We start from the raw sequence: 19,706 nt of genomic DNA, 5'->3' as shown, positions 1-19,706 counted from the left end.
TGTCAAAGATTGAATGAAAATAATTTATAGGCATTGTGGTGCAGGAGGCCTCTAATATATCCATCTTAACCCTATTATCAAAGGAATAAGCAACTCTGTAGCAGGGAGACCAGAGGTAGAGGACACGCCAAAGACCTGATACTGTTTTCCATATGAAAAGGGCTAAGGGCTGTGGAAATTGCAAAGGAAGGACCAGATGTATTACCTTAATGCAGAAAGAACTGAGAGGATACCACATTTTATTTAGCTGACTGTGAGGAACAAAGGACTAGAATGGGAACTTATTGTGAAGTATGATATTGGGGGTGGGTTAAGTGACAGAATAAGGAAGTCCTGTGAGTTGGGGTTATGGTGTGGAGATCTTTTCTTTTTAGAATAGTTCAGATCATTGGGTATGCTAGTGGAGAATTTTTATTCTATAGACATACCTCAATTTAAACAAATCCCTTAAGTCAGCACTTTCATGGCTCCTCTCACCTATGTAGATTCTCCTTATTCTGTATTTTTGTACTCTGTTTATCTTCTTTATAATAGAGATCATATATTATTTAGCTGTAACTTTAGTTGTAAGTGAGAATTTTGGGGAGAATACTCTTCTTCCTGGTAGGAAGATTCAGGAATTTTTTTTTACTGTTATGACTAGTAAATTTCATCTCAGTAGTGGGCTATCCTGAAAAACCTAGACTTTGGACTCCTAATCTTAATAGAAGTTTCTATAGATAATGAGGTGTTTTTGAGCAACTACTTCTGCCTTGAACTATAAAATTTGCAGAAACTGTGGAGACTATAGTCAGAATTGTTCAGTTGAAGTTAAGGAAGTTCCCTTTAAAATGTTCAGATTTTGCAGAGAGGAAAATTATAAAATCCTTAATAATCAAAAGTACTTGGATCAGCATTTATTAGACTTTACAGAGTTGGATTTAGCAATTATTTTTCTATTTTAGACAATACACCATTTGAAAAATTTAAGAAAAGGACAGAGGAGGTCTTCTGTTCTTGTAACTCACACCGAATTAATGCCTGACCAGATGGCAACGCATGAAGTTCAGAGACACATTTCCCACCATGCAAATGCACTGTGTCATTTCCACATTGCAGCAAGCATCAATCCTGCTACAGGTAAAGGATAGTAAAGTTTTAGTTCCTATAAATATTCTGAAATAAGATAAATAAATAGAAAAGTGGGACTACTTATAGAATCTGTTTTTCATTTTTTATTAATATTCCATGTTTCCTTTAAAAATACTTCTTAATTCAAATAGGAATATAATATAAAGTACCATTTCTTAAATTGAGACTGTGATTCTCAGGAAACAACTGCAAATAAGTGTTTCTGAGCACCTCTGTTTGTCTAGTATATAGCAAGGTTCTAAGTAAATTAGAGCTTTAGTTGAAATTCAAATAGAATGTAATTAGTGATAGTATGCAGTAAATTCAAAACATATTAGAAAGGTTGGCTTTTTAACTGTATAGACTATGCTAATCAAATGGAATAGGATCACAGGATTGTCCCCTGCAGATAGGTATTCTGTCACATATTTGAGTCCTAAGTATTGGATATGTTCTTGTAGCCATTCAGCCTTGTCTTTCGGCATCTTTATTAAATAACCTTCACCTTTTAACCAATTTTATCCATTTTTACTAACTTACTACATACTATTTTAAAAGTCATTTCATAAAAATATTTAACATGTATTATAGGTACTGTATGTAAATATAACATATAGTTTGACCAAATTGATTACTAAATGCAAATAATTTTGTATTGTAGGACTCCTCTTCAACTTTTTTTCAGGATACTTTTTGAATCTACATTAAAGTTGAAAGCATAGATCAACGAGTACCCATATAACCTTTACCCAAATTCACCAGTTGTTAATATCTTGTCCTGCATGCTTTTATTCTCCCCTTCTGCCCATGTATGTATGTCTTTGATTACTCTCCCCTTATTTTTGGCTGAGCCATTTGAAAGTAAAGTTGTCACCAACATTATCTTTCATCTCCTAAATATTTTATGACATTATAAAAATATTTTAAGTGTGTTTTCTAATAAAAAAGGGGGTTTCCTCCATGACCACAATACTGTTATTGTATGTAAGGAACATGGATAAGATTATATTTAATATATAGTTGATATTAAAATACAGATTATTTCTTTTATGCATTTGATTGTCATTTATTTTTTATTTATTTTTTATTTTATTATGTTATGTTAGTCACCATACAATACATCATTAGTTTTTGATGTGGTGATCCAGGATCCATTGTTTTCGATTGTCATTTCTTTTAAACTCATAATCTACAATAGTTCCTCTCAGTTGTCAAAAAAAGTATCTCAGACAATTCACAGCGCTCACCATAGCACATACCGTCCCCAGTGTCTGTCACCCAGCCACCCCATCCCTCCCACCCCCCCACCACTCCAGCAACCCTCAGTTTGTTTCCTGAGATTAAGAATTCCTCATATCAGTGAGATCATGATACATGTCTTTCTCTGATTGACTTATTTCGCTCAGCATAATGCCTTCCAGTTCCATCCACATTGTTGCAAATGGCAAGATTTCATTCCTTTTGATGGCTGCATAATATTCCTGTGTGTGTGTGTGTGTGTGTGTGTGTGTGTGTGTGTGTGAGACACACCATATCTTCTTTATCCATTCATCTGTCGATGGACATCTTAGCTCTTTCCACAGTTTGGCTATTGTGGACATTGTTGCTATAAACATCGGGGTGCATGTGCCCCTTCAGATCACTACATTTGTATCTTTGGGGTAAATACGCAGGAGTGCAATTGCTGGGTCATAGGGTAGCTCTATTTTCAACTTTTTGAGGAACCTCCATACTGTTTTCCAGATTGGCTGCACCAGCTTGCATTCCCACCAACAGTGTAGGAGGGTTCCACTTTCTCCGCATCCCTGCCAATGTCTGTTGTTTCCTGACTTGTTAATTTTAGCCATTCTGACTGGTGTGAGGTGATATCTCATTGAGGTTTTGACTGTTGAATCACAGACCTGTACCTCTGAAACAAATAATACATTATATGTAAAAAAAAAAAAAAAAGATAGTAGGAAGGGAAAAATGAAGGGGAAATCGGAGGGGGAGATGAACCATGAGAGATGATGGACTCTGAGAAACAAACTGAGGGTTCTAGGGGGGAGGGGGGTGGGGGATGGGTTAGCCTGGTGATGGGTATTAAAGAGGGCACGTATTGAATGGAGCACTGGGTGTTATATGCAAACAATGAATCATGGACCACTACATTAAAAACTAATGATGTACTGTATGGTGATTAACATAATAAAAAAGTTTCAAAGAACTCTCAGTTATCTTTTAGAGCATCTTGCAATCTGAATATTTGTTCAGGATAAGGTGTGTTTTTTTTAAGATTTTTTTTTTAAATTTATTCATTTGAGACAGATACAGAGAGAGAGTGCATGAACAGGGGGAGAGGCAGAGGGAGAGGGAGAAGCAGACTCCTTGCCGAGCCAGGAGCCTGGTGTGGGGCTCGATCCCAGGACCCTGGGATCATGACCTGAGCTGAAGGCAGACGCTTAACCATCTGAGCCACCCAGGTGCCCCTGTTCATGATAAGGTTTAGGTGAAATATTTTTAGCAAGAATAGGGGATGTATTGTTTTATAGTATTCCTAATTTACAAATCCTATTTTATATGATTTGTTTCATTTTTATTCAAAAACCAGGACTGTCGTCCAGGAATTAGAAAAAAAGAATAACTTGGAACTTTATTTAACACTGATATATATTAATAGAACACCACCACAATATCCTGTGCATTTTATCTTTAGACTTTCATATCTTTTTGCAGAGGACAGTGGTTTTTTGTTTTGTTTTCATTTTTGCTTTCTGTTGAATGGATTATTTGTAGTATAAATTGGGATTAAGGAGATTAATTTTTTTAGCTTTACTATTTTACATGAACTAATCTATATTGTGAATTTCAGTTACCCCAAATGGAGGAAACCTGTTAATACACTTAGAAGTTTGCTTGTCTTCCGGTGTTCTTCTTTGGCATTATTTTCTCCCAAATTTTTAGTTTCAAACATTTAGAAAGGTTGGAACAATACTACAGTGAACGCTCATTTCTTCTACTTTGAACAACTGCTAACATTTTGTCACAGTTGCTTTATTCTCTCTGTATATATCTCTGTGTGTGTGGGGGGGGGTGGGCATGTGTGAGTGAAATTCTTTCTTAATCTTTTGAAGTAAGTTACATATGTCATGGCACATCACACTTACATCAGAAAGTATCTGCTAAGAATAAGGAAATTCTCTTACATGATCGCAATATTATTATACCTAAGAAAATTAGAAGTGATTCCATAATCTTTAATATCCAGTTCATATTTAAACTTATATTTCTCCAATTATCTTAGATGTCTTTTATAGCTGCTTTTCTGTTTTATTTTTCTGTTCCTCCACCCCCAAACCAGGATTTAATACAGGTTCATGCGTTTGGTATATTTGTTTTTTTAAGTTAGTAATTTAATTCCATTAGTAATTTGAGTCTGTGCCATTAATTCGTAATATTTACTTTTCCATTAAATTCAGTTAAAGTTTGTACAAATCCTGGTAGAGTTATGTTGACCTTTTCTGTGTAAGTATAGAGTTAGTCTTTATAAAGCACTTGGTAATAATCCTTTTAAAGACATGAAAAATTAAAAAAAAATAAAAATAAAGACATGAAAAATTCATATTGAAATTTCACCTTTTTTTCCCCACAGATATTCCAAATGTCTTGGTTGGCACTGTATTTAACATTGATGATGGAAATGGGGGCTTTGTGGTTCATTGGTTAAACAACAAAGAGTTTCATTTTACTTCATCTACTGAAATATTTATGCAGCAATTACGAAAACTTTCTGAGAAGCAGATAGATCATGAAAGTGACGGAGGAGATAGAGAAGATGAGGAATGTTCACAGGAGGAAAGAGAGAGGGGTTTGCATCTGAAGCTAGACCATGGTTAGTATTCCACGTTCAGACTTTTCTTTCTGGCAAGTCAGCAGCTTTTTGTGATGCCTCTTTTAGTTTATAATCCTTCCTTCCTGCTCTTCTTTTTACTTTTCCAGTCATTTACTGACTATCTGCTATGGACCAGCTACCATCTAGCCCTGTATGCTTTGTTATACATACTGCTTTGAGTAATACATTACTTTGGAAGCCATGTCCTTTTTTGGGGAGCAAGTTTTGCTAATGATAATGATAACATGAATGAAATTCTGATTTCTTTAAAGTTAAGAAATAATAGTAATTTTCGGTTCAGACCAGAAAATGATTTTCTTCTTTGTTTTTTCTCCTTCCCTCCCTCCCCCTGGCCATAAATTGGAAAAGGGATTTATAATTTCTTAAGATAGTATTCTATTGATAGTTCAGTACTGATAAATTTATTTTCTGATTCAGAGTTATCCCTGGATAGAGAATCTGAGGCAGGTACAGGATCATCGGAACATGAAGATGGAGAAAGAGAGGGAAGTCCCAGAACCTTTTCACGACCTAGTGTACCAATGCCACTGCCCACAGTCCTGCTTGATCGGAAGATTGAAATGCTGCTAACTGAATGGAATAAGAATCCTGACATGCTTTTTACTATTCACCCTGTAGATGGTACCTTTCTAGTATGGCATGTAAAGTATTTGGATGAATATAATCCTGGAATATTTAGACAAGTCCAGGTATATTTTACTGATGAAGCAATTATTACATTTCTTAGAAAAGATGCTATTCAGATTTACTATGTTTTCAGAAACACTCATAAAAGTTTGTTTTTGAGAAGCAACTGAGAAGAGAATACTTATTCTTGTTACCAAAGGGGGACCAATGACCACAAATTTTATAAATTTGGTTAATTCAAAGTAAAATGAATTTGGCTTTGAAATGTGGTACTGAATATTTGAATATATGTGCATTGGCTTTTTTCCTAGGAATTCACAATATTTTGAATAAACTTAATAAAACTACCCTAAATATGTGACTCAGAGTGCCCCCCCCCAGTTTTATTAAGTAAATCTAGCTATCTTTATTTATTATCATTCTGAACTTCATTTCTGTTTATATTTGTGGTGTGGTCATTTAGCTGTACAAGTAAGGCACTTGAAACTTTTCCTTGATTTTCAGGCTTCTCTTGGGCCGCAAATAGAGATACATATTACATAAATAGAGGAAAGGAATTATACGAAAAGAGGTTGAAAATGATAGTTTTCCTAGGAAACTGAGATTTGACATTTTGAAAATGGAAGCATTTTTGGAAGACTTTTTGAGAGGAGGAAAACTACTTACATTGAATTCGTACCGTGTTTTTCAGGTTTCTTTTTCTTCTCGGATTCCTGTTGCATTTCCATCTGGTGATGCGAGCTCTCTTAGTAAAAATATCATGATGTATGCCTGCATCAATGCTACGAAAGATTCTCCCCACACTCGGTTCCACCAAGAGATGATGGCTGTGGGCAGTCCTCACGGATCACAGCTGCACTCCAGATCACACACTACAAACGTGAACATTTTAGCTCCTACAGTAATGATGGTCTCCAAACACATAGATGGCTCTTTAAATCAGTGGGCAGTCACTTTTGCAGATAAGTCTGCCTTTACCACTGTTCTGACTGTATCTCACAAGTTTAGATACTGTGGTCATCGATTTCACCTCAATGACCTGGCATGTCATTCAGTTTTACCATTGTTACTAACATCCTCTCATCACAATGCTCTGTTGACTCCTGAATTAGACTGTCAGTGGGACTCAGACAATAAAGTAAGTAGATTGATGGATCCTGTAAGACACATAAAAGTTTCCTCGAAACAACCTCTTAGAAATGCAGCAACACGTACATTTCATGACCCGAATGCAATATATAGTGAACTTATTCTGTGGCGTGTAGACCCAATAGGACCTTTGTCCTACACTGGAGGAGTATCCGAATTGGCTCGAATTAACTCTTTACATACATCAGCCTTCTCTAATGTTGCTTGGCTTCCGACTCTTATTCCCAGCTATTGTCTTGGTAAGTGTTCATTTTAATTCTGAAATTAATAAAAGCTTTTAAACTGTTTTTTAATACAGAAAATGGTTTATATTTGTCACTATTAGGAGGATTTTTAGTAAGTACTGAGAATGTAGACTTGAGACTTACGTTTAGAATTTTCGGAAGTTTGTTTTTAATTTTTTCCCCCTCTCGTAACATATTTTCTATTGAATTCTTTTGTTAATAATTTTATATCCATTAATTTTATCTGTTTAATTATGATTCTGGACCATGGTTGTGCCTAAAAAGAAAAGTGTGAATAGGTTTCTCATACTTCAGCCCAAAATAAAAATAAACTATATATTATAATGCAAAGCCTTTACTCTTTCAGGCACATACTGCAATTCTGCAAGTGCTTGCTTTGTTGCTTCTGATGGCAAAAATTTGAGACTCTATCAAGCTGTGGTGGATGCAAGGAAATTATTGGATGAATTATCTGATCCTGAATCTTCAGTGAGTATTTCCTAATCTTTATTAAAATATCTAATCTGATAAGGGATTCTCCTTTTACTTTGGGACTTTTAGTTGGTGTTTAGGGAGTGAGCACGTGTTCTGGGCTCTATATGACAAATTTACTGGTTCTTAATTTGTGTTTCAAGGTACATGAATCAGTATCACACATCAGTACCTTTTACATTTAAAGAAATAAATATGACTTTTTCCCTACAATATCCTGATTTCTGCTTGACATTTTTCACTTTCTAGTTTGGTTCTGTTAATCTTTCTTTGCTCTAAGGCAGCTTTACCAAGCTCTTTGTTTAGGTTGGAAATTTTGAGCTTTTCTGAGCTTCACTAACCATTTATTTATTTATTTTTTAAAAAAATATTGTATTTATTTATTTGAGAGAGAGAATGAGATAAAGCATGAGGGGGTAGGGTCAGAGGGAGAAGCAGACTCCCTGCTGAGCAGGGAGCCTGATGCGGGACTCGATCCCAGGAGCCTGGGATCATGACCTGAGCTGAAGACAGTCGCTTAACCAACTGAGCCACCCAGGCGCCCTTCACTAACCATTTAAAAAAAAAATCCTGTGGTTGGAATATGTTATCAGTGGGTGGCATATCTTATTCTGGTAGTACTATAGCTGAACCGGAAGTCAATGTATATTAGTTACTATTCAGATTTGAATAGTGAATTTTACCTTTACCTATGAAAACATACCTTTTTATAAAACAGTTTATAAAACAGTTGTTCTAACGAAAATGTTTCCAATATTGAACACCAAAGATATTTGTATCTACTGTGTGTCCTTCAAAGTATAGGGGATACAGAGTATAAGTTTCAGTGTGTGGCTTTAAGGAGCTTTTAATTTAACTGAGGAGAGAAATTATTAATAAAAGGTTAAATAACAGTTGAAGAAGAAGCAGTGTCTGAGGGTGGTATGTAACTAATTGTCAAACAGATGGTACCAGAAGTATTCCATAATCCAGAGGCAAGAGAGATCAGAGGAGGGTAGGCCTAGAAATCTTTATTAAGGACAGTATTTAGGTTTATTTTTGATGGGTGAATAAGGTTTAGAAAGACCTTTGCCTGAGTGAGAGAATGGCCTGAAATTGTGGATAAGGGAAAGTGCATGTTTAAGTAAGGCTTGTTCCAGGAATGGTGGGAAAACTGCTTGGACTGGAGCCAGAGGTTTGGCATAGAGGAAGTAGCATCTTAAAATCACAGAGTTGGAAGATACTTTATAGGTCACCTAGTCTACACCAGCCATGTGATGCTTTATTCCTCTCTACCACATTCCTGCCAATCTGTCCTCTAAGGGGGAAGCCTCAGCTCTAAATGCAGCTCTTGTTGCCTTTGAATTACCCTCACTGTTAAACTGAAATTAAATTCATATTCCTTAAATTCTGCTTTTTAACCCTGGTTCCATTTAGAATAAGTCTAATATTCCTTACATGGGAGATCAGTTCAGATATTTGAAGACGACTGTCTTTTTTTTTTCTTTTCCTGTTTTGCATATTGCTTTATTTAGCACAGTTGATGTTTCTCGTTCTCTTTATTTTATAGCTACATAGTATTCTTTTTTAAAATTTTTTATTGTTAATCACCGTACATTACATTGAAGACGACTGTCTTATAACCTATGAAACTTTTTTCCTCAGGCCAAATCTGCTCCCCTCCCCCAATAAACTAATTCTGTTTTATATTTGACCCTGGTTATTCTTAGCAGTTTTCAGTTTGTTCTCTGGGTGTTGTAGGACCACTAGAATACAGCAGTGTTATGGCCCCTGTCATTAGATTCCATTGTGTTTTTGGTAATCATGCCAGATTCTTTGTTTGTAATTGATTCATACTGAGCTGGCTCTCATTTAAATATCCCAAAGTCTCTTTTTGCCAGTAAGCCATTCCATATTTGCGCATTTGAGTTATAGCCCAAATGAAGGCCTATTTTCACTGTTACATTTCATCGTTAGGTTCAGTCTTTCGATATGTTTTAGAAGCCAGATTCTGTTGTGTTATTGCTTTATGACTTATATCACCAGTCTGTTTGATGAATGTTGTTTCCACATCTTTATCTTAGTCAATTATAAAAATGTAAACAGGATAGGACTGAAAAAAGAGCCTAGAAGTGTACATTTGAAATATTTTTCGATTTTTATTGTCTGAAATGTTTCTTCAGCTTGTCCCTAGAATTTCCATGAGGCAGCTTGTCATGTGCTTTGCTGAAATAAAATGCACTCTGTCTGCCAAATACTCTGAAGTCAAAAAGGAAGTCAAGTATGTCTGAGACGATTGTTTTAATGTGTAGAATGTTAAATGTACCTACCCTGATGTCTGTTGCTGACTAAAACCTTGTACTAAATAGACCTCAAGCTCTCTAGTTTGCCTTACTGAATTACATCGTTTTCCTTTTTGAAAATTGGAACATTTACCTATTGCTAGTATTTTGGCTGTGACATTTCCCATGATTTCTCAGAGAACATCCTCTGTAGTTCATTGAACTCATTTGCAAAATTTCCCACTAACCCAGGCATTACTTTTCCAAAAAATACAAATTTATGTAGAGCAGTTAGATATGTTCTTGGATTTTTTTTTTTTAAGATTTTATTTATTTATTTGACAGAGAGAGACAGCGAGAGAGGGAACACAAGTAGGGGGAGTGGGAGAAGCAAGCTTCCCATGGAGCAGAGAGCTCGATGCGGGGCTCGATCACAGGACCCTGAGATCATGACCTAAGCTGAAGGTAGCCGCTTAATGACTGAGCCACCCAGGCGTCCCATGGAATTTCTTAATTTATCCTGTCTTCTACTCTTCCCCTTACCAATGTACATTTTTTTCTTAAACCTATTTTCATTAATTTTTAATGTTAAAATGTAATACATATTTAGTGTAGAACATTTTTGGTTTTTTCTATTTTTTGCAAGCTAAATTCTTTAATTAAAAAATTTTTTATTTTAGATTGAGAGTGCATGTGTGTGTTGGGGGAGGGGCAGAGAGAGAGGGAGAGGGAGAGAAAGAATCTTAAGCAGGCTCCACACCCAGCTCAGGAGCCTGACTCAGGACTTGATCTCACCACCCTGAGATCATGACCTGAGTCAGAATCGAGAGTCTGTTGCTTAACCGACTGAGCCACTCAGGTGCCCCAACAGGATAAAATTCTTGAAATAGAAGACCAGAGACAAAGTAGGAATTAGGAGTTCTTATTCTTTGCATCTTTATTAACATTAAAGTGTCAGCCTCTGTTTATGAGCTCATCTTTTACTTTATCTCTGTACCCTGAAAATAATAACTTATTCAGTTACTTAATTTTTTAAATAAATTTTTAATTTTTGAATAGTTTTAGATTTACAGAAAAGTTGCAACAGTAGAGTTCTCATCCACCCCATAGCCAGTTTCCCCTGTTGTTAACATCTCAAATCATCATTAGTATGATATGATCAATTAAACTCTAGACTTTCTAAGATTTAACTGATTTTTCTGCTCTCACCCAGAAAACCACTTGTATTTAGTCATCATGAATCCTTAGCCTTCTCTGATCTGGGGCAGTTTCTCAGTTTTCTTCATTTCTTTCTTACTCAGTATTTTCTCATGACTTTGACAGTTTTGAGTAGTCCTGGTCAGACATTTTATAGAATTTCCCCTTGATTTGGGTTTGCTGTTTTTCTCATGGTTAGACAGGAGTTATGGGTTTTTAGGAAGAATATCACAGATGTTAAGTACCCTTCTTATCACACTATATGAGGGGTACATGCTATCAACATGGTAATTAGTGCCTTTCCTCTTTTTTTCTTTTCAGTCTTGCTACAAGTTTGTTAATTTTATTGATATTGTCAAAGAATGAGCTCTTTGTTCATTGACCTCTTTGTTTTTGTTTTCATTTTCATTAATTTCTGCCCTTTTGTTATTTTCTTCCTTGCCCTTTTTTGGGGGGGTAGGGAAGGTTCTTTTTCTAGGTTTCATGACATAGTAGCTTTAGAGTCTTGGTTTGAAACTTTTCTTATTTTCTAATGTATGCATTTAGTGCTATAAATTTCCCTCTCAACACTGCTTTGGCATTTTGATAAGTAGTATTTTCATTTTATTCACTTCACTATATTTTTAAACTTTGCTTGAGAATTCTTATTTGACCCATGGGTTATTTAAAAGTGTGTTGTTCAGCTTCCCAGTAAATACTGGGAAGGGATTTTCCTGTTACCATTCTGTTACTGATTTCTAATTTGATTCCATGGTGGTAGAAGAACACACTCTATGATTCCAATCCTTGTAAATTGACTGAGGTTTGTTTTATGGCCCAGGATGTTGTTTATCTTAGTATGTATTCTGTGGCACTTGAACATATTCTGCTGTTGTTGGGTGGGGTGTTCTAAAAATGTCAGTTAGCTTTTGTTTTCATTAATGGTGGTGTTGAGTTCCTCTAGATCTTTGCTAATTTTCTGTCTAATTCTGTCAATTCCTGTGAGAAGGGTGTTGAAATTCCCAACCAGAATTGTGAATTTGTCCATTTCTGCTTTCAGTTCTAGAAGTTTTGTGTTTCATATATTTTGCAACTCTTGTTTTTTGCATATATATTTAGTCTGAAATGAAGGTGTTGGCGGGATCATGCTCTTTCTGAAGGCTCTAGGGGAAGATCCTTTCTTGCCTCTTCCTAACTTCTGGTTGCTCTGACCAATCTTCAGTGTTCCTAGACTTGAAACTGCAACACTCTAGTCTCTGCCTCTGTCTTCACATGGCCGCCTTCTCTCTGGGTGTCTCTATGTGTCCTCTCCTCTTCTTGGAAGGACACCCACCCTCATCTAGTATGACCTTATCTTAAACTGATTAGATCTGCAAACATCCTTCCTCTAAATAAGAGGACATTCTGACTTTGCAGGTAGACATGGATTTTGATGGGACACTAGCCAACCCCTTACACTAACCAGCTTTTTGTTCTCATCAGTTGTGTTTGCAGTTGTATAGTCAGGAACCTCCAAGTCCCTTTAGCCTCCAGACTCTCTTAAGCCATTTTGACTTTCAGAGCCAGATGAATTCTGAGATTTTTGCCTCTCTGAGTGATAGACTATGGGGCCTCGCCCTTATTGTTGATCTTAAACTCTTAACATAGCATGACTGCTCCCTGTCAAGTTCCCATTATTTCTGCTGATCCAAGTCAGAGCAGCAGTTCTCCTAGTTACTTCCTCTACTGATTGTAAGTTGAAATATGGCAAGAAGTTGTCACATGCTGTCCTCTCCTCAAATGGGATTTTTAGTAAATGCTGGATAGAGGCTAGCTTCCCCCCCCATAAGAAACATTTGAAAATATTTGAATTTTATTCTGGAATCAAGAGATGGTTTTAGGGGACAGTAAACTTTTTTGGACAGGGAAGTAAAGTGGTTAGTTTGTGGGATGGAGTGTAGTTGGTAGGTATCTGGAAACATTGGAGATGGCAGGAAATCTTTTGAGGTCATCAAAGCATGTGGTAAAATAAACCTGAGCTAGAGTGGGATTTGGCAGATACCGAGAAAGGGTAAAGTAGGGCTTAGTAGTTGCTGAATATGGATAAAGGAAATGATTCTGAGGGTTCAAGTTTGTGATAGTGGATCCACGAGCAGTGGTTAGATATTTGTGAGGTATTGTTGATGACTTAAGTTTGAGATACACTGAGCATGAAGTGACTGAAGTTTTAGGTAACAAGATGTAATGTAGGTAACTGTTTTGCAGACATTTGGAAATAAATTCCTAATGTTCCTTCTCAGATACCAGGGTACATTTGGTACTTATTATTAAGACAGCACTTGAGATCTTTAGACCTTTAAAGGCATGAGTAACAGTTAATGTTCATATATGTGACTCTGAGTCATCAAGAAGGGATTTATGTTGAGTAAACTGTTCATGAAGGCAGCGATTCAAAGATTTTATTTTTAAGTAATCTCCACACCCAACGTGGAGCTCAAACTCACAGCCTTGAGATCAAGAGACACACACTCCCCCAACTGAGCGAGCTAGGCACCCTGAAGGCAGTGATTTAATTAAAATTAAAAACAAATTTCCATCCAGAATACTGAAGATACAGTTGTTCTAGTGCTTGGTGTAATGTCCTCTGAGTTTATCCATGTTGTAGCAAGTGACCAGATCTTTTTAAAGGCTGCGTGATATTCCATTGTGTGTGTATACCACAGTTTCTTTATCCATTCACCTGTCAGTGGACATTTGGGTTGCTTCTGTCCTTTGACTATTGTGAATAATGCTGTGATGAACATAAGGTGTGCAAATGTCTCTTCACAGTTCTGTTTTTAATTTTTGGGGGTATATACCCAGAAGTGGGATTGCTGGATCATACAGTAATTCTATTGTTAATTTTTTTGCCGACCTCTGTACTGTTTTCCATGATGGTAACACCATTTTACGTTCCCACGAGCAGTGCACAAGTTTCCAACTTCCCTTCATCCACTCCAACACTTATTTTCTATTCTTTGGTAGTGGCCCTTCTGATGGGTATGAGGTGATACCTCGTGGTAGTTTTGATTTGCATTTCCCTCGTGATTAGTGATATTGAGCACCTTTTCTTGTGCATGTTGGCCATTTGTGTATCTTCTTTGGAGAAATGTCTGTTCAGGTCCTTTTGCTTTTTGTGTTGTTGAGTTATAGAAGTTCCTTCTGTATTCTGGGTGTTAACCCTTTATCACATATATAATTTGCGGTTACTTCCTCCATTCTGTAGGTTGCCTTTCACTCCGTCGGTTGTTTTCCTTGACAGGCAGAAGTTTTTAAGCGTGATGTAGTCCATTTGTCTATTTTTATTTTGTTGCCTGTGCTTTTGGTACATATCCAAGAAATCATTGACCACACCAGTGTCCTGAAGCTTTCCCCCATGTTATCACATAAGTTTTAGGATGGTTTTTTCAATTTCTGCAAAATATGCTGTTGGGATTTTGATAGGAATTACATTGAATCTGTTGATTGCTTTGGTAGTATGGACATTTTAACAATATTAAGTCTTCTAATCCACAGCATGAGATGTCTTTCCATTTATTTATATCTTCTTTGATTTTTCTTAGCAACATTTGTAGTTTTTAGTGTATGTCTTTCATCTTCTTTGTTCAGTTTCTTCTTAAGTCTTTTATTCTTTTTGATGCTCTACTAAATGGGATTATTAATTTCCTTTTTGGACTGCTCATTGTTAGTGTATAGAAACACACCTGATTTTTGAATGGTGATTTTGTATCCTAGAGCTTTGCTAAATTCATTTATTAGTTCTAACGGGTTTTTTTTTTGTGTGTGTGTGTGTAATTTTTGAGGTTTTCTGCATATAAGATCATGCCATCTGCAAACAGATAATTTCATGTCTTTTCTAATTTTTATGCTTTTTATTTTTTGTCTAATTGTTAGAACTTACAGTCTGTGTTGAATAATGTGAGAGTGGGCGTCCCTGTCTTGTTCCTTATCTATCTTAGAGGAAAAACTGTCTTTTCCCATTGAGTATGACATTAGCTTTGAGCTTTTCATATATTTTTTATTATATGGAAGTAGCTTCTTTCTATTCATAGTTTGTTGAGTGTTTTTTTTTTTTTTTGAAAGCATGTTGAATTTTATCACTGTTAAATCTGTGTCTCTGCGGGGGAAGGTGGTCTTGGACTTCTTATTCTCAACATATAAGTCAGAATGATATTTCTGAAGTATAATTTGTTTGGATCATGTCACTCTTAAGCCATTGTCTACAGTGAATTGTAATACTGTTCAGACTCTACCTCTCACCCCCTGTCCTACCTTCCTTCACTTCTCTGATACTGTGTTTTCTACTTTTCCCCTCCCTCATTTTGGCTGCAGCCATACCAGTCTCTTTACTGGTCCTGGAGCATGGCCAACCATCTCTCATCTTAGCGTCTTTTACTTACTATTCTCCCTGCCTGGGATGTTCTTCCCTCAGATAACACATGGCTTGTATTCTTGCCTCCTTTAGGTCCTTTACTCAAGTGAGGGCTTCCTGACCACCCCTGCCCAATACTTCCTGTCCACATTCCCACTTCATTTTCCCCTTAGCACTTAGTACCATTTCACAGTTTGTTTTAATTACTTATTCGTGTGCTATTTGTCTGTCTTCATTTGAATATAAAATGAGGGCAGTGCTGTATTCCCAGTGCCGGATATCTGATAAGTGTTCTACAAAAATTTGTTGAGTTAATGAATAAGTTGATGAATATCATGCTGAAGTGTTTTATTATCTTGTGAAGGCAATGGGAAGCTAGCTGTTTTACCAATTTGTACTTCACCAGGCAAAGTATGTGAGTACAGGTTTTCTCCACCCTCTTTTTCTTTCTTCTCTCAAAATCTTCACTATTTTGCACTGTATCTATTTTTTTGATTCACACATTTTTATCACTGCAGAAATGGAATGGTTTTTCATATTTTTATTGGCTGTTTGTATTTTCTTTTGATTTGCTTGTTCATGTTCTTTGTGGGATTATAGTATTTAAATTGGGAAGGAAGACCATACTAACTAGGAGAAGCTATACAAAGATCTTTCTTTGCATTTTGTGGGGAAGAGCACATTGGTAAGAGTTGTACTTTTCAGGGAGAGACAGTCAGTACTTCCTTGATTTACTCTCTGTGTCAGTCAGGGCCTAGGTGGGAAACAGATGACACACTTACAAAGGTTTAACTGTGAAGAGTTTAATGAAAGAACTCCTTATAGAGGTGAGCACATGGTTAACCTGCAAGTGATGATAGGGCACTCAGAGTTTAGCAGTAGGGTGAAGCCATTATTACCATTATCAGAATAATGGCCCCCCAAAATGTTCACGTGCTAATCTCCAGAACCTGCACATTTGTTACCTAACATGGCAAAAGAGACTTTGCAGATGTGAATAAATTAAGGACCCTGAAATGTGGAAATTATCCTGGATTATTTGGGTAGGCCCAGTCTAATCACATAAGACTTGAAAGCAGAGAACCTTTCCTGGCTGTGGTCAAAGAGAGGGGTGACAAAAGAGGAATTGTCAGAGAGATGATATTACTGGCTTTGAGAGAAGGGGGGCCATGAGTCAAAGCATATGGATAACCTCTACAAGCTGGAAAAGGCAAGGAAACTGGACTCTCCCCTCGAGTCTCCAGAAAGGAGTGGAGCCCTTATGACAAGTTGATGTTAGTTCAGCGAGACCCACGTCAGACTTCTGACCTACAGAACTGTAAGATAATTCATTTGTGTGTTTTTTTTTTAAAGTTTGTGGTAATTTTTTGCAGTGGCAATAGAAAAATATATCCCTGTGCCTGAAGGGACAAGAGCAGTAAAGGTGTACCAAAGCCTGGGGAGAGCTAAAGCCATGGAAAAGGAGCTGTCTGTTGGGAGAGGTGGCCACACAGGAACATAGCCACTGACAGAACTGTGGGGAGCAAGGGTGACACATGCCTGACTTCTCTCTCTCCTCTCCAGTCTCCGACCAGTCCCTCCCACTGAGTGAATTCAGCTGAAGCTGAAGCTGGCTTGCAAGCTAGGTGTTTGGGTCCAGAAGTCAATATCTTGGGGCACAGAATAAGGCAGACAAGGGTGGAGAATGCATCAAGGTTTAGATGCAGGTCAAGAGTAGCCAGCCCCCTAGCGTAGATTATTTAGATGGAGAAACTTTTATCTCCAGCACAGAGGAAACACAAATTCCCATTTGGCGTCATGTCATTGTGTAATGATGCTGGTTTAGTCGTGGTCATACTTGGACTATTGAAGTCCTTGCACTATTAGTACTTGTCCCAGTAGGGAAATCAAGGGAAGAAGAAACAACATAAAGGAAAGCTGTTATAGCCCCTGCTTCTACAGATAGTCACAGAGCCTGAATTCAGTAATCATAGTCTCTTTCTCCCACCACCAAATTCTGCGTTCCCTTACACTTTTGTCAGCACCTTGGGTGTTTGCCTTTTTTTTTTTAAACTGGTGGAATGGTCCAGACCTTAGTGTTCTTGTTTTCTTTGAGTAAATGCCCAGTAGTGGAATTATTGGATTAGGCGGTTTTAGTGCTATATTTTAAACAATCAAAATTAATGCAGAAAAATCCTTGATGAACAAAATGCCAAAATTTTAAATAAAGACAGATCTAGCAGTGTCATGATGAGCCACATTAAAGCCTGGGGCAAAAGGAAGAATTTGTACTCTAGGAACATATGTTCCTGTAATTTTTTAATGGTTAATTTTTTCCCAGAACACTGAAGTAGTTGAAAAGTATTGAACATTGGAAGTAAGTATATTAAAATCCACAACATTATTTTCAGTTCAAATATTCTATTTATGCCCCAAACAGAATTTATTATAATTTTACTTTCACGGCTTTAATGGAAGCAAACACTTCAATAATATGATCAAAATTTACTTTTTTGCTAATCCAGTTTTCAGTTGGGAGTTGTTGGATATAGTGAGAGAAAGTAACTTTGAAAGTAAGTTTGGTGAGTGTAAATTACTAGCAAGAGGTGTGACTATAGTTCCTGAACCTGAAAATGAGTTAAAAATGAAAGAGGAACTGGAAATGTATGAATTACCAAGTATGGGATTCTTACTGGAAAAAGAGCTGATCAAGTAAAAATTAAGGAGATTTTGGGCACCTGTATTAGTTTCCTAGTGCTGATACAACAAATTGTCACCACCAAATTGGTGACTTTAAAACAATACATTTATTATCTTTTTGGAGGCCAGATATTATAAAACCAAAGTGTTGGCAGGGCCATATTCCCTCTGGAGGCTCTAGGGGAGAATCCATTTTCTTGCCCTTTCCACCTTCTAGAGGCCCCTGCATCTCCTGGCTCATGGCTCCTTCCTCCTTTTTAAAGCTAGGAGCAGAGCATTTTCAAATCTTTCTCTGGCCTTTGCTTTTCTTTCTCTGAATCTGACCATACTTCCTCCTCTTATAAGGACCATTGTGATTTCAGTGGGCCCTTCTACCTAATCCAACGTACTTTCCCATCTCCAGATGTTTAGCTTAATCACAGCCACAAAATCTCGTTTGTCATGTAAAGTAACATAACATATTCACAGGCCCTGGGAATTAGGATGAAGACATTTTTGGGGGGCCATTATTCTGACTACAAAGCATACTAATTTCACATTCAAAATGGAGGTATGAAAAATTAACTGAAGTGCTTTAGATTTTGAATTTTTAGCTGGAGAAGAATTACATGGATAATCTTGTTTAGAAAAGGCAGCCACTGACCTGGCTCTTAAATATTTTGACAATCATCTGAAATCGTTTTAAGTGTCATGCGATGTCCATAATTTGTAATAGAAAATCAACATTGTATTTGGATCTTCTAAAACTGATTCACAAATTTTGTTTAGTGCAGTCTTATGCAAATTTGGAAGTGAACTTCAGAACTTTAAAAAAACAATATACCAGTCACAATGTTGTCCTGCAAAAGAAGTTTCAGTAAGCTGAAGTTAATTAAAAATTATTTAAGGGGCGCCTGGGTGGCTCAGTCAGTTAAGCGTCCGACTCTTGATTTTGGCTCAGGTCATGATCTCAGTAATGAGATCGAGTCCTGCATCCACACTGGGCATGGAACATGCTTAAGATTTTTCTCTCTCCTTCTCCCTCTGCCCTTCCCCCAACTCCCTCTCTAAAAATAATAATTAAAATATTACTTAAGATTTTCACTCAGTCAGGAGACTCAAACAGGGGAGTTGTCTATATTGAAAACAAGCAAAAAATAGATTTTAAAAATATTGATAAGTTTGCTTCCATTAAAGCTGGGAAAGTAAAATCATTTATTTTGGTTTAAATAATTTTAAATATAAAATAATATTGTGAGTTTTAATACACTTTCTTTTCAGTTTTTCAATAATTTTCAACCACTTTAATGTTCTGGAAAAATATTAATCATTAAAAAATACATAAAAATATACCTGTGAAGTTTTGCTTTTGTCTCAGGCTCTAATATGGCTCATCAAAACATTTTTCTTTTTAGTTTTTAAGTTTAATTAAATAATTTCTACACCCAGTGTGGGGCTTGAACTCACAACCCCAAGATCAAGAGTCACAGGCTCTTCTGACTGAGCAGCCAGGTACCCCATGACACTATTGAATCCTGCATTTAAAATTTTGATATTTTGTTCATCATGAAATTTTTTGCATTAATTCTGATTTTAAGAAATACTGCATTGGGGAACCTGGATGGTTCAGTCGGTTAAATGTCTGACTCATAATTTCAACTCAGGTCAGGATCTCATGGGTCATGAGGTCAAGCCCTGCCTGGGGCTCTGTGCTCAGCCGGGAGTCT

General features: G+C 36.6%; 1 protein-coding gene across 8 annotated transcripts in view; it reads left to right on the top strand.

The window, feature by feature from the left end:
- Positions 1-19,706, top strand: part of DMXL2 (Dmx like 2) — a 155,151-nt gene that overhangs the window by 61,274 nt on the left and 74,171 nt on the right. For 7 of the 8 annotated variants that reach the window (XM_027570130.2, XM_027570128.2, XM_027570129.2 and 4 more), the window contains 5 exons: positions 945-1,119; positions 4,742-4,981; positions 5,420-5,691; positions 6,321-7,017; positions 7,370-7,491. In XM_027570130.2, the coding sequence (XP_027425931.2) occupies positions 945-1,119; positions 4,742-4,981; positions 5,420-5,691; positions 6,321-7,017; positions 7,370-7,491 (1,506 nt within the window). The remainder of the gene's footprint in view (positions 1-944; positions 1,120-4,741; positions 4,982-5,419; positions 5,692-6,320; positions 7,018-7,369; positions 7,492-19,706) is intronic. The other variant, XM_027570131.2, reaches the window with a different exon arrangement.

The sequence above is a fragment of the Zalophus californianus genome, chromosome 6 (genome assembly GCF_009762305.2).
Source record: "Zalophus californianus isolate mZalCal1 chromosome 6, mZalCal1.pri.v2, whole genome shotgun sequence".
NCBI lineage: Eukaryota > Metazoa > Chordata > Mammalia > Carnivora > Otariidae > Zalophus > Zalophus californianus.
This window is presented reverse-complemented; position numbering and strand designations above follow the sequence as displayed.